Here is a 12,548-nt window from a genome sequence, read left to right on the forward strand (position 1 = left end):
GACTAATCTCAAACGCGTATCTGTTGACTGACTGCAGTTGAAGTTAGAATCGTTCAAACTTTAAAGCCTTTTTTTACTTCAAAGTTCAAACCCAAGTTGACTTCTTTGTCATAGACTTATAGGGTCTACCTTTTTTTTTCCAACGCTTCCAAAAGGGGAACGGAATGGGACATTTTTTTGAGTGTCGAATATTTCCTTCTGCGAAAATGTGGTTGCAATGCAAGTGATGGGAAGGAAAATTCGGAGAACTTTGAGCATTAAAAATGCATCATGACTTTTAAAATTTTCTACCACCTAAAAATCAAAAAGAAAAAGATACAGCAACCCTTCTGCACATCAAGTCATTATCCTTAGTTCCCCATTCAAATTCAACTATTTGACAACATTATTGGAACATTAACCACAATGAAATTCAACCATGACTTTTTGGTCATTCAATTTTATTTTCCTTTTGCTAATAAAAATTTTCTCCCAATAAGTTGCGAAGAATCTCCTCCAACTTAATATGGGATAATTCACTTAATCATCCATGTGTATTTTGAGTACATAATCTATTAAATCTAACGTCAAAACACGTTAATAACCTATTATATATGCCGTATAATTAAATCACCACGTAATAGATTGAATGAATCTTCCTGAGATTATGTCATATTGGTGTAGTGCCGTGTTGTTTCGGCATCTAAGCAATTTGGAATTTCATGAAAGAATAAAATGAACAAAGAATGTTCCAGTACCAATTGTAGCATTTCAAACAAAGAATCTTCCAATACCAATTGTAGTACTTAAAACAAAGAATCTTCCAATACCAATTGTAACGCATGATTTGCCTTGTATGCATTAGATAAGAAAACCAACTTCCAGAAATAGATGCAAAAGGGAAACGTAAAATTTGACAAATTGTGCTCTATATGCAGGAAGTTATACGTGCATTCAAAGTTGCCTGATTCTGCATTCAATTAAGCAGAGCATTCCATGAGATTGCTGTTTGTGCATCAGAGAGAGCAAGGGAGAGAATTAAGTTATAGAGCACATCTTACCACTATCATGGGCATTAACAGCCTACTAATACACCGACATGTAACCTGATCTAACTCTACCTTACTGGGATCAGGTCGATGAAAATTAATCATAATTTTGTTCAGTAACAAGAGCAAAACAAAACATCTTGGATGAATTGAACTGAAAATGCACCACCAGACCAGGGAAAAAAGATGAACAAATGGTTCACTCACTGTGAAGAAGTGGAAGATTCTGTCCCAACCACCAGTTGTGGTGGGGTCAAACTTTCAGATTTGTTTCCGGGTGATGGATGATTCTCAGTACTATCAAGCCGCTGGACATTTTCTATCATTTTGACTACCTCCAGCATTTTAGGTCTCTGATCTGGCATCCTCACTACACATGACATAGCTATCTGTAACATCTCCACCATCTCTTCCTCAATATTTGGGTACCTCATCAGCTCTAGGTCAAACACTTCTGCTGTCCACTCCTCTCGGACAACTGAATGAACCCACCTGACCAAGTGAACAATCTCATCACCAGCAGTAGTATGAATGGGGGATTTTCCAGTGAGGAGCTCCAATAACACCACCCCAAAGCTGTAGACATCAGAGGGCTGTGCTGCTTTTCGGGTGTCTGTCACTTCTGGGGCTCGGTATCCAGCAGCACGGGAGATAGGTGGGGCCAGTGAGCTCATTATTGTTGTCAAGCCAACATCAGAAACACATCCATACTTTTTGGAATTGAGAAAGATATTCGAGGATTTAATGTTGCCATGAACGAGTTTCCCACCATTCTCTAAATGAATACGAGCAATGCCTATTGCTGCACCTATAGCTATTCTTAGTCGGGTATCCCAATCCAAAGGGGTCCTATCCTCTCCTCTTTTACCTGCATAGATAAAGATGCATTAGAAGGTATACCAAGTGTACAACCACTTTGATGCTCAAGGCAGAAAATAGAGACTACTCTTACAAAGACTAAGCACTTTCCAAATAATATGTCCAACAAAATGGACTTCTAGGCTGAAAATTAGGTCTCATTTTCATTGAAACAATTTTAATTTCTTGATCAAACCAAGAAAAAGCAACACATATAATACATAAAATTTAGGTAGCTGGTTCTACAACAATTTATCAGCTTATATTAGCAAACAATGACCCTTGATGCTACTTATCAAAAAAAAAACAATGACCCTTGATGCTTTAACATGAACAGTCAGATATCTCTACCATCCAAGGACGGAATTTCTGAATTGCTTGCAAGATGTATGTGACGACAAGGGTTTGAGAATCTTTGCATGGAAGAAACATCAAATGGTATTCCAAGACAAGTTGAGCCCGATTGGTTTTGAAATCGGGATCATCAGAGTTGAACATCCACTCATAGTCAAAGTATTCATGGATTGTCAAAGTATTCAACATGCATAGCCTTCTATATTAAGAACTCATGAAGTTATGTTCACCATTATTCTTTTCTAAAAGCCTCTTATAATTTCTCACTACTTTCACCAAAGCCACTTCTTGGAACTGGCTACACAAGTCCTATTTTGACATTACACTCTATCTAGGGGCCATATTAGTGGTCAAATCATATGTTTGCTATATCTTCTCTGGGGATCAACACATGCACATGGATTCTCAATGTATTCAACAGCCATAATACTCCTCTTACATCCAAAATATTAAGAGAAGTCATGAAGTTATGCTTCCCATTGTTATTTTCCAAAAGCCTTCTTTTAATTTCTTAGTACTCTCACCAAAGCCACTTCTTGGTACTGGCTACACTAGTCTAGGGGCCATATTAGAAGAAAAATCATATGCTTGCTATGTCCTTATGCACTCAGCCAATTCATTGTACAATAAAATTCTTTTAAGGATGCTATCTCTTACTGAGATTATAGAAAAACCTCTTTAGACATACACCATAGAGGACAGCAGAAATTATAGAAATGAATTTCATAAAACATTTCAAGTTCTATGCTTCAAATTAAAAGCAATCCTTTTAACGGTAAGGAACAGGAAGAATGATACACGTAGCTGATCTCTCAAGTACAGATTGCTCTAAATACCAAGTTAGTGTGCAGCAAAATTAAGGTATTCTAAGCCCTATTTAGATATCTCAAAACTATAAATAGAAGGCAAGATTGAAATTGACAAAATCAGCCACAATAGTCACAATAACACAGCCATATAAAAGAACTCTCAATGAATACGTACCTAATTGTTTACAAGACCAGTTTGTTTAGATTATATAAATCATCCTAATACAATTTCTCACATTCTTGGACAAAGTAATTGCCCAAGCCTTGGAAAAATATACACAAACGAAATTCTAATTATCAGCATGATGCTTGCACATCCACATGTGATACACAAACAAAACTCTAATTATCAGCATGATACTTGCACATCCACATGTGATTTTTTGCAAATGCACCCTCAAATAGTTTCCTTTCTTCCTATGGGTGAAGCTGTAGGAGGCACAAGACAAAACTTTATTGCCATGTTCCATTACTACTAGCCTCAAAACCAGACAGTACAGTTAGATTGCTTGATAGCAAGGGTAGTCCCCAGGTCAAATTTGAGGCATGAAAAGTATAAACAAATCTAAAGCCAAGTACATATTAGCTCAATTACACAGGCAAATGATAAAATGGATTATCCTAACATTATGACTAATAATTTTTAGAATTCATAAGTCTGTTTAACCGTATAATTCGTCCAGCAAGGAGAAAAGATACAGCTAAAGCCTTCTATGGTATGCACAATTTTAGATAAACCCCAAGACCATTTCAAACAGGGAAAGAAGTTTGGCCACATTACCTTCCTCTAAAGCTTTAGAAATGTTCCAACTAACATATTCTGTACATTATATAGTTTTAACAGCTTGTGCAAAATGATTGAATATCTAACAGCTAAAGCCTTCTATGATATGCATCAAAAGGACAATAGCAGGCATAAATTGGAGGATTGGCTTCCAATATGAAAACTGAAAATATCATCGGTTTTTCTTCAGGACTTATCGAAAAGATAAAAGTTAAAAACTTAAATGATCAACATAGAAACATCACATGTTTAAGATAGAAACTTACCATGCAACAAAGCAAAAACACTCCCCTGGCTGAAATAATCATACACCATCAGCTTCTCATCTTTGGAATAGTAATATGCCTTCAGCTCCACCACATTCTCATGTTTGATACTCCCTACAACCTGCATTTGCTGCTCGAAATCCCGCTTCCCAGAGCTTACGTCCTTCAACCTCTTTACCACCACAGTGGTTGCATCCTCTAGAATCGCCTTATAAGCCGTACCAAATGTCCCCTTTCCCAGTACCTCAGCAGAGGCCCTCAGTAAATCCTCCAAATCAAATGTATAGTGACAACCCTCAAAGAAAACCAGTCTATTATTCGCATCTTGACTCCTTGAAATTGCTTTCTCTGGCGACATCTCTCCCTTCTGCAACTTATCCGATAACATATCTACCCTTTTTCTTCTCAAGCAGCAAACTAGTATCAGAAAAGCAAATGCCACAACCCCCAGAATACCACCAGCAACTATAATTGCTAACAAAGCCGTTTCACCAAGCCTCCCTGAATTCTTAGGCTTGGGATAAGATTCTGAAGAGGGTGGAAACACTGGTGGCATATTAGGAGTAACACTTTCAAAAGAAATGTTGTTGCCACTAAACACAGACCTTGGAAACCTCTCAAGTGACTTGGGCAAAGTACCATTGAGATCATTGTTAGACACATTTAGCACTTGCAATCTTGGCAAATTGAGGTCAGGGAGTTCACCGGAGAGTGAATTGTTTGCAAGATTCAAACCTGCCAACTGGGTCAAATTCGAAAGTGAGTGAGGAATGCTTCCATTGAAACCATTGTTAGACAAATTGATAATAGTTAAGTTCTTCCAAACTGAGAAATCCAATGGCAATGGACCCGAGAAGTTGTTGAATTGAAGGTACAGTAAAGACAGGTTTTTGAGATTAGCAAAATCTGAAGGGAAGTTCCCAGATATTAAATTGGATCTGAGGCTCAAAACTTGCAAAGCTGAGAGTCGGCTTATAGTGTAAGGCGGAATCGGACCATTAAATCCAATTCCAGGCAATCGTACGGCTGTTACTCGAGATTTATCCTCATTGCAAGTCACTCCAGTCCAGTAGGCACACACAGAGTTACTCTGGTTCCAATTTAGAGAGCGAGAGTGAGGCAAATTGTTCACAAACTCAAGCAAAGCTAGCTTATCCTCAACTGGGTCTGCATTTCCTTGAATAAAAACCAGACCCACCAAGAAAATCCAACTCAAAACAAAACCCAGATCTTCCATTTCCTAACTCTTTATCAAATCAAGCAGATAACGAGCTGTTTCTGCAAAAACCAAAAAAAATTAAATAAATAAAAAAATCTTTTCTTTCACATCTATAGCTTTGGTTCAAGAGGAACAAAAAAGAAAACACTATTAATGATAAAATAGAAAAAGACTGTAGAGAGAGAGAGAGAGAGAGAGAGAGAGAGAGAGAGCAACAAGAAAATAAAAACAAAAAATCAGATTCCGAGGCAATTGTCCATAAAAGTAGAAGCGGGAGTGAGAAATTTGACGTAAAGAAATGAGCTTGCAGGGTTTGAATTTGCATTTTTAGTCAAAAAGAGTCTTATTTTAATCTGAAAAAAGGTGCTGTGTAATGTGTTTCACACCAGAAACCGTGCTTCTTTCTTTTCTTTTTGTTCTTTGCTCTTTAACTTTTTGTTTGAATTTGCAAAATCGAGAACTTCTTTCATATTTTTACACAAAAAACGTAGTATAAAGTAGAAACAGAAGCTACTAATCCAAGACACACAGTCAGAGAGAGAGAAGCTACATACCATTCTTTTTTCAGATCTGAATCAAGGAGTCTCTTATCTTTGCTCGGGAATGCTTGTTAAACACAGTAACAACTCTGCTTCTCAGACATAAAAATGAAAACCCAACAAAGAAAAAGAAACATAAATTGCTAATTAGGAACAAAAACTGTGATGTGCCACCTAGAATGTGTGATATGCTTTGTCATAAAAAAATAATAATAATAACAAAAACAAAAACGTACTAGTTAGTAGTTATGATTTCTCTGAGGTGATGGGTGCTAGCTAATGTGGCATCCAATGCACTAAAAAGCAAACAAAGCTATGATTTTTCGCACCAAGAGGTGCTAGTGAGAGAGTCAGTGATGGTGGTTGAGATAACCTACCTTTTTTTTTTTTTTTTTTTTTTTTTGAGGAAACGAGATAACCTACCTCTGAGACCGCCATTGACGCTTTTGTTTTGTATATGGTTTTTTTTTTTTTTTTTTTTTTTTTTTTTTTTTTTTTTTTTTAATTTCTATCTTAAAAAAAATAGAAATAAAAATAAAACTGCAACGGCTCTCTTTCTATTGTGCTGATGACGTGGCATGTAGTGGTCCCGGGTCCTGAAGAGTAAGCCAGCTATAAATTGGGTGCAGGAAGAAGCGTGTTTCTAACGCGCGGGCGTGTATATATATATATATATATATATATATATTAATATGTAAAATTAAGAGAAAATTCAATTAAGTTTCAAATTAAATTCTAATTGTCGTTTAATTTTGTGCTTTGTGTCTTATTTAAGTTTTTTTTTTTTTTAATTTTTGTTCTAGGTGAGTTAATAAGGTGTAAAAGACGAAAAGTCTAATATATAAATAAATTATCAAAAACTCAATAAACAAAAAAAAGAAAGAGTAAATTCATATGTAAATCCAAAAGAAATTAAAATAAAAAATAAAAGACAGTGAGTATAATTTAAATTCATAAATGTATGTGTGGGTACCTAAGGCATGCTTGGCAATGTCTTAGGCATGCTTGCAACGTCTTAGGCATGCTTACAACGTCCTAGGCATGCTTATAAGGTAGAAAGTGGGGGGATTTCTATTCAATGTGGGACGCCTAGGACGTTGCAAAGCATGTCGAGGTCGGCCAAGAACATTGCCAAGCATGCCGAGGATGTTGCTAAGCATGTCGAGGACGTTGCAAAGCATGCCGAGGACGGCCAAGGACGTTGCAAGCATGCCTAGGACGTTGCCAAGCATGCCTTAGGTACCCACAATATGTAATTGTAATATTTTTAATTGTACCGTGCATATGCACGGATATACACTAGTTGCTCATAATTGTAAACCTTGCACTAATTACATGGGGCCAACTAAGGGAAGTTAAATCGGCTATGAAAATCTTTTGTGAATATATTTTTTTCCATGTTTAATAGTATCATAAAAAATGTGTAAAAATTATTTTTGGTCAACTAAAATTCAATTAAAAATATTAACCATTTTTTAGAAATTGTTTTGGCTTAAAATTTTTCAGAAAACAACTATGTCTTATGCCACAGTTAATAAAGCATAGAGGAAATTAAGAGACAATATGAAGACTATTGCAAATAACTTTATCTCATTTTTAATGTCACTACCAAATATAGAAAAATAAGATAATTTTTTGAAAAATTACTATTTTTTAGAAAACTTTACAGTCAAAACAGAAGCATATGTCTACAATAATTTCTCAACAAATCCTAACTAGCAAGCTATTACTAATTTTAATCTAATCTCGTTACCAAAATTACTTTTTAGCCCACCAACATCTTTTTTTTCCATACCATTTTAAGGGAGAAGGCATATTACACAGTGCTGATTACAAAATAGCAAAACCAACTCGAGGAAACTAGCAATAATGATTTGGCATACGGGTTGCCAATTTAGCTACAGACCATAATTCTTTTACAACCACATGGGGTACACAAAACACATCACAATGAAAACCAGATTGAGTCAAAAAAACAAAGATCAACTAGTCTAGTACTATCTAGGCAATCGAATGTTGTCTTCATCTTGAAAGTCTATAGAAGACTCTTGCTGTCAGTAAGAAACAAAACATGTTGAAAATCTTGGTCCTTTGTTGCTAGTCTAGCTTCAACCACAGCCTCCAACAGTGCCCTAGTTGATGTTCTAGCATTGCTACTATCCACTCCAAAAAACACCTTATTCTCCTAAATTGTTAGTGCTTCATAAGTAGTGCCATTTTTATATAGTCTCCTGCTTCTAGCTCCTGCAAGCTTGATGATTAGTTGCTAGTCCCCTACTACAAACTGCCTCTCTGATCTGTAGCATTTGCCTTCTTTGTCCGCTGGGGTACTATAGCTTGAAAGAGTGTCCTTGTACCTGCAAGAGAAGGTTTGAGCAGTTAGAATAACTTCCACTAGATTTGGGATAATTCCTTGATGAACCACTTTGTTCTTATAAGTCCAGACAGTCCAAAAAGTGATAAAGATATCCTGCAAATAGTTCATAGAATCTGAATCACTCTGAGTATTTCTTGAAAGGAGTTATTTTAACTAGTGTTGAACAAAGATATTGGTGTAGTCAAATGTGTGAATAGCCAGAATAGAACCATGCCAACAAGCTCTTGCAAAGGGGCAGTGAAGGAAAAGGTGAGTATGGCTTTCTTCCTCCTCATTGCACATTGGGCACAATTTTGTTGATGAGATACCCCTGGCATGTAGATTGAGGAGGGTAGGGAGACAGTTATGAAGTAGTTTCCAAATGAAGGTGCTAATCTTCAAAGGGACTTTTATTTTCCAAAAGGTTCTCCACCAACCCATATTTGCTTGAAAATGTCTAGATTGACTTGATGCATCCCTAGTTAAAAGGTCATAAGCTTTTTTCACTTGGTAATCCCCATTCTTTGAGAACCTCCAAAGAAGTTTATCCTACACATAATTTTTCTTGGAGATAGGAATTTTAAGAATTTTCAAGGCTTGAGGAAATGGGTACAAACTTCTAACCAATCCACCTTCCAACTTCTAGTATTGTGGTCAATTAAATCCCCCACAGTACCTGTAGGGAGATGATGCTAGGATAAGTTCAAACTTGGGTGTGGGATCCAATACCTATGATTTAGAGGAATGTTATACTCATCCCCAACTCTCCACTTTCCTTCCCTTAAAAAATGATTTTCCTGTTGGATGATATTTCTCCAAACCCATGAGTGATAAGGTTTTGACCTATAGTCTTGGATAGAGCAAGTAGGAAAGTACCTAGCCTTAAAGGTTTTAGCTAAGAGGGATTGGGGATTTTGACTAATTCTCCGTTATTGTTTGTTCAGCATAGCTTGATTCATGTACTTGAACTTCTTAATTCCCAACCCACCTAGCTTCTTAGTTTGACTAATCTTATCCCAATTAAGTAGATGAAGCTTATTCTCACCATGTTCATAACCCCACCAAAAGGCACAGTTATTTGAATCCATTTTATTGCAAACATGATCTAAAATTTTAAAGCATGAAAAGGAATACAATGGAAGGGATTGCAGGACAGAAGCTATTAAGGTTGTTCTACCAGCTTGGGATAGAAGTTTCATTTTCCAACCTTGAAGCTTTGCTTTTAGTTTATCAATGAGAAATTGAAAATCAGCAATCTCGTTACCTCTCAACTTGAATTGGACACCAAGATACTTGATTGGTTGTTAAACTAGATTGACCTAAAGGGTCCTGGCTAGGCCTATTTGTTCCTCCATAGGCATGTTTGGTGAACAAAACATATCAGATTTAGCCAAATTAATAGATTGACCCAAGATGGAGTAATACCACTTCAGGATGAGCTGAAGATTTTGAACAGAAGAGTTATCCTTCCTAAAAAACAACAAAGAATCATTAGCAAACAGTAAATGGGAGAAGGATAGACCATTCCTACCAACTTTGATTCCTCTGATTTTCTTAAGATCCTTAGCTTGGGTTAATGAAATGGAGAGAATATTTGCACATAAAAGGAAAAGATAAGGAGATAAAGGATCTCCTTGTCTTAAACCTTGGGATGGCTTAAAGGACCTAGTCATACTTCCATTTATCAATAAAATATACTCAACTAAAGACACACACATACTCCATAATCCATTTAATCCATTTGGAATCAAAGTTTATAACAGTGAGGACCACCTTCAAGAAATTCCAGTTGACTCTATCATAGGCTTTGGACATATCAATTTTCAAAACTCCAAAAACTATCTCTCCTCCCCTTTTTTTTCCTAATCACATCAATAATTTCATGTGCCAAGAGGATGTTATCAAATATATTCCTACCCTTGATGAATGCATTTTGGTATGGTGTGATAATGCTATCCATAATAGGCTTCAGTCTATTGACAAGGACTTTTGAAATAATTTTGTAAAACACTTTGTATACACTAATAGGTCTAAAATGAGACACCTCCTCCGGGTTAGGAATTTTTGGTATGAGAGTAATGAAGGTTTGATTAAGAACTTTAAGGAGAGAGCCAAAGTGAAAAAAAGGCTTGGACAACATTGCACACATAAGCCTTGACAATCCCCCATAAATTTTGGAAAAAGAAGACATGAATGCCATCAGGCCCAGGAGCTTTGTAAGGTCCCATTTGGAAGATTGCCTTTTCAATCTCTTGATTGGATATCCTATGTTTAGAAGCTGAAGCTGTTGTTCTGTGAGAGTAGGGATAGGAAGCTCTTGGATTTCTTGAATGATACTTTCCACAGTTAAATTGTTGTTACCACTAAAGCTTCTTTTGAATGAGTCAAGAAAGATGTTTTCAATCTCCCTAGGATTTTCAGTTAGGTTCCCCTCCTCATCCTTGATTTGAATTATTCTATTTTTTGACCTTCTTTGCCTAACCACTATCTGGAAATATTTTGTATTCCTATCCCCATGTAGGATCCAATTTGTTCTAGCTTATTGAGCCCACATCAACTCCTCTCTACCCAAAAGTTCCTCAAGTTCCTCTCGACAAGCTCTCTCTCTCTCTCTCCTAACATCTTCGTTAGTCATAATGGAATCCTAAAGATGTTGTAGTTGATTTTGTTTCATCTTTATTTCAACCTCCACCTTTCCAAAAACATTCTTATTCCATTCTAAAGCCTTTTGCTTAACATTGATAAGTTTGTTTCTCAATTGAGTAGCTCTAGACCCTGTGGAATGCAACTCCCAAGCATGGTGCACCATCTCCTTACAACTAGCATGAGTTAACCACATAAGCTCAAATCTAAAGGGTCTTTTCCTAAAAGGTGTTTGAAACTCTAAGTCCAGAATAATTGGACCATGATCAAATTTGACAATTGGAAGGTTCCTAAGTGAGTGAAATGGATATTTATTGATCCACTCCACACTACCAAAAGCTCTATCCAATCTTTCCATGACAAAATCTTCATCCTCCCTCTTATTCATCCATGTGAATCTCTGCCTCGAGGCACTCAAATCACACAATTGCAAATCCATAAGAACCTACCGAAGGTCTTTTGCTCCAATAATGTTCCCATTTTTAAAAGATAATTTTTCTTCTTTTGAAAGAATTTGGTTGAAATCCCCAATATAGAGCCAATTAGGATGTGCATGCTATTTTAATTGTCTTAACTGTTGCCACACCTCCCCTCTCTTAGCATGATCAGGATGCCCATAGACAAAAGTGATCTAAAGAGGGAACCCTCTATTATCTAGTAGATTAATATGTATGAGATTTTGTGAGTCATAGACAACTTGAAGACCTTGTCTAGGCAACCAAGCAAGAATAAGACCACCACTAAAACCCACCCTAGGGACCTTCCACCCCTCAGAGAATCCAAATTTTTGCCACACTTCTTGACCTTTACCACTAGCTAAACAAGTTTCCATGAGAAATAAGATATCGGGTTTTAAATCCAGGGCTTTTTTCTTACATTGTAGATCTGCAGAGGATTTGTTACCTTATGCATAAAAAGTGTGGTTAAGGTCAAGAAGTGTGGCAAAGAGGTTGACCTTTACTATTCGATCAATAAAGGCCAAGCAAGAATAAGTGAACAATCTCATCACCAGCAGTAGTATGAATGGGGGATTTTCTAGTGAGGAGCTCCAATAACACCACCCCAAAGCTGTAGACATTAGAGGGCTGTGTTTTGACCTTGATGCAACCCATATCTCTCAAAACTCAAAACATGAAAGTTGTAGAGATTTGTCTTAGCGTTCCATAGCATCTTGAATAATCTCAATCGGAGCTTGGATGAGAGAGTTATGCCTAGATTACGAAGCGATGTCAAAGCCGTCCAAAATCGCCCAATTAGCTACATTTTGCACTTAATGCCTCCATTTACATCCTAAATCAAAATATAAGAATAATGAGTACATTTAGGCACCAAATAAATATAACAGACTAAACATTAAGAGAGAAAAATATGACATTTTGCATTCTCATCACTGTCTTGCTTTTCGGGTGTCTGTCACTTTTGGGGTGAGATTGTTCACTTGGCCTTTACCACTTCTTGACCTTGTCTAGGCAACCAAGCAAGAATAAGACCACCACTAAAACCCACGCTAGGGACCTCCCACCTCTCAGAGAATCCACATTTTTGCCACACTTCTTGACCTTTATCAAAGAGGTTGAACTTTACTATTCGATTGATAAACTTATTTTTTATGCATAATTTTAGGTCACAAAAACTTGAAATTTAAATATTTTATTAATGACATAGCTATTAATCTTTTATTTTCTTAAAATT

General features: G+C 36.5%; 1 protein-coding gene across 2 annotated transcripts; it reads right to left on the reverse strand.

Annotated features, from left to right (window-relative positions):
• Positions 1-891: 891 nt before the first annotated feature.
• LOC126713367 (probable inactive receptor kinase At4g23740) lies at positions 892-6,265 on the reverse strand. Of its 2 annotated transcripts, none has more exons than XM_050413113.1 (4): positions 6,094-6,265; positions 5,873-5,946; positions 4,100-5,377; positions 892-1,896 (listed from the first exon to the last, which is right to left on the reverse strand). In XM_050413113.1, exons 3-4 carry the CDS (start codon positions 5,334-5,336, stop codon positions 1,232-1,234), a joined length of 1,902 nt encoding a protein of 633 aa, XP_050269070.1. In that variant the 5' UTR covers positions 5,337-5,377; positions 5,873-5,946; positions 6,094-6,265; the 3' UTR covers positions 892-1,231. The 2 variants fall into 2 exon arrangements, with proteins under 2 accessions (XP_050269070.1, XP_050269071.1); XM_050413114.1 differs by having other exon boundaries at positions 5,873-5,949.
• Between the last annotated feature and the right edge of the window lie 6,283 nt (positions 6,266-12,548).

This window comes from Quercus robur, chromosome 2 (assembly GCF_932294415.1).
Source record: "Quercus robur chromosome 2, dhQueRobu3.1, whole genome shotgun sequence".
NCBI classification, from domain to species: Eukaryota; Viridiplantae; Streptophyta; class Magnoliopsida; order Fagales; family Fagaceae; genus Quercus; species Quercus robur.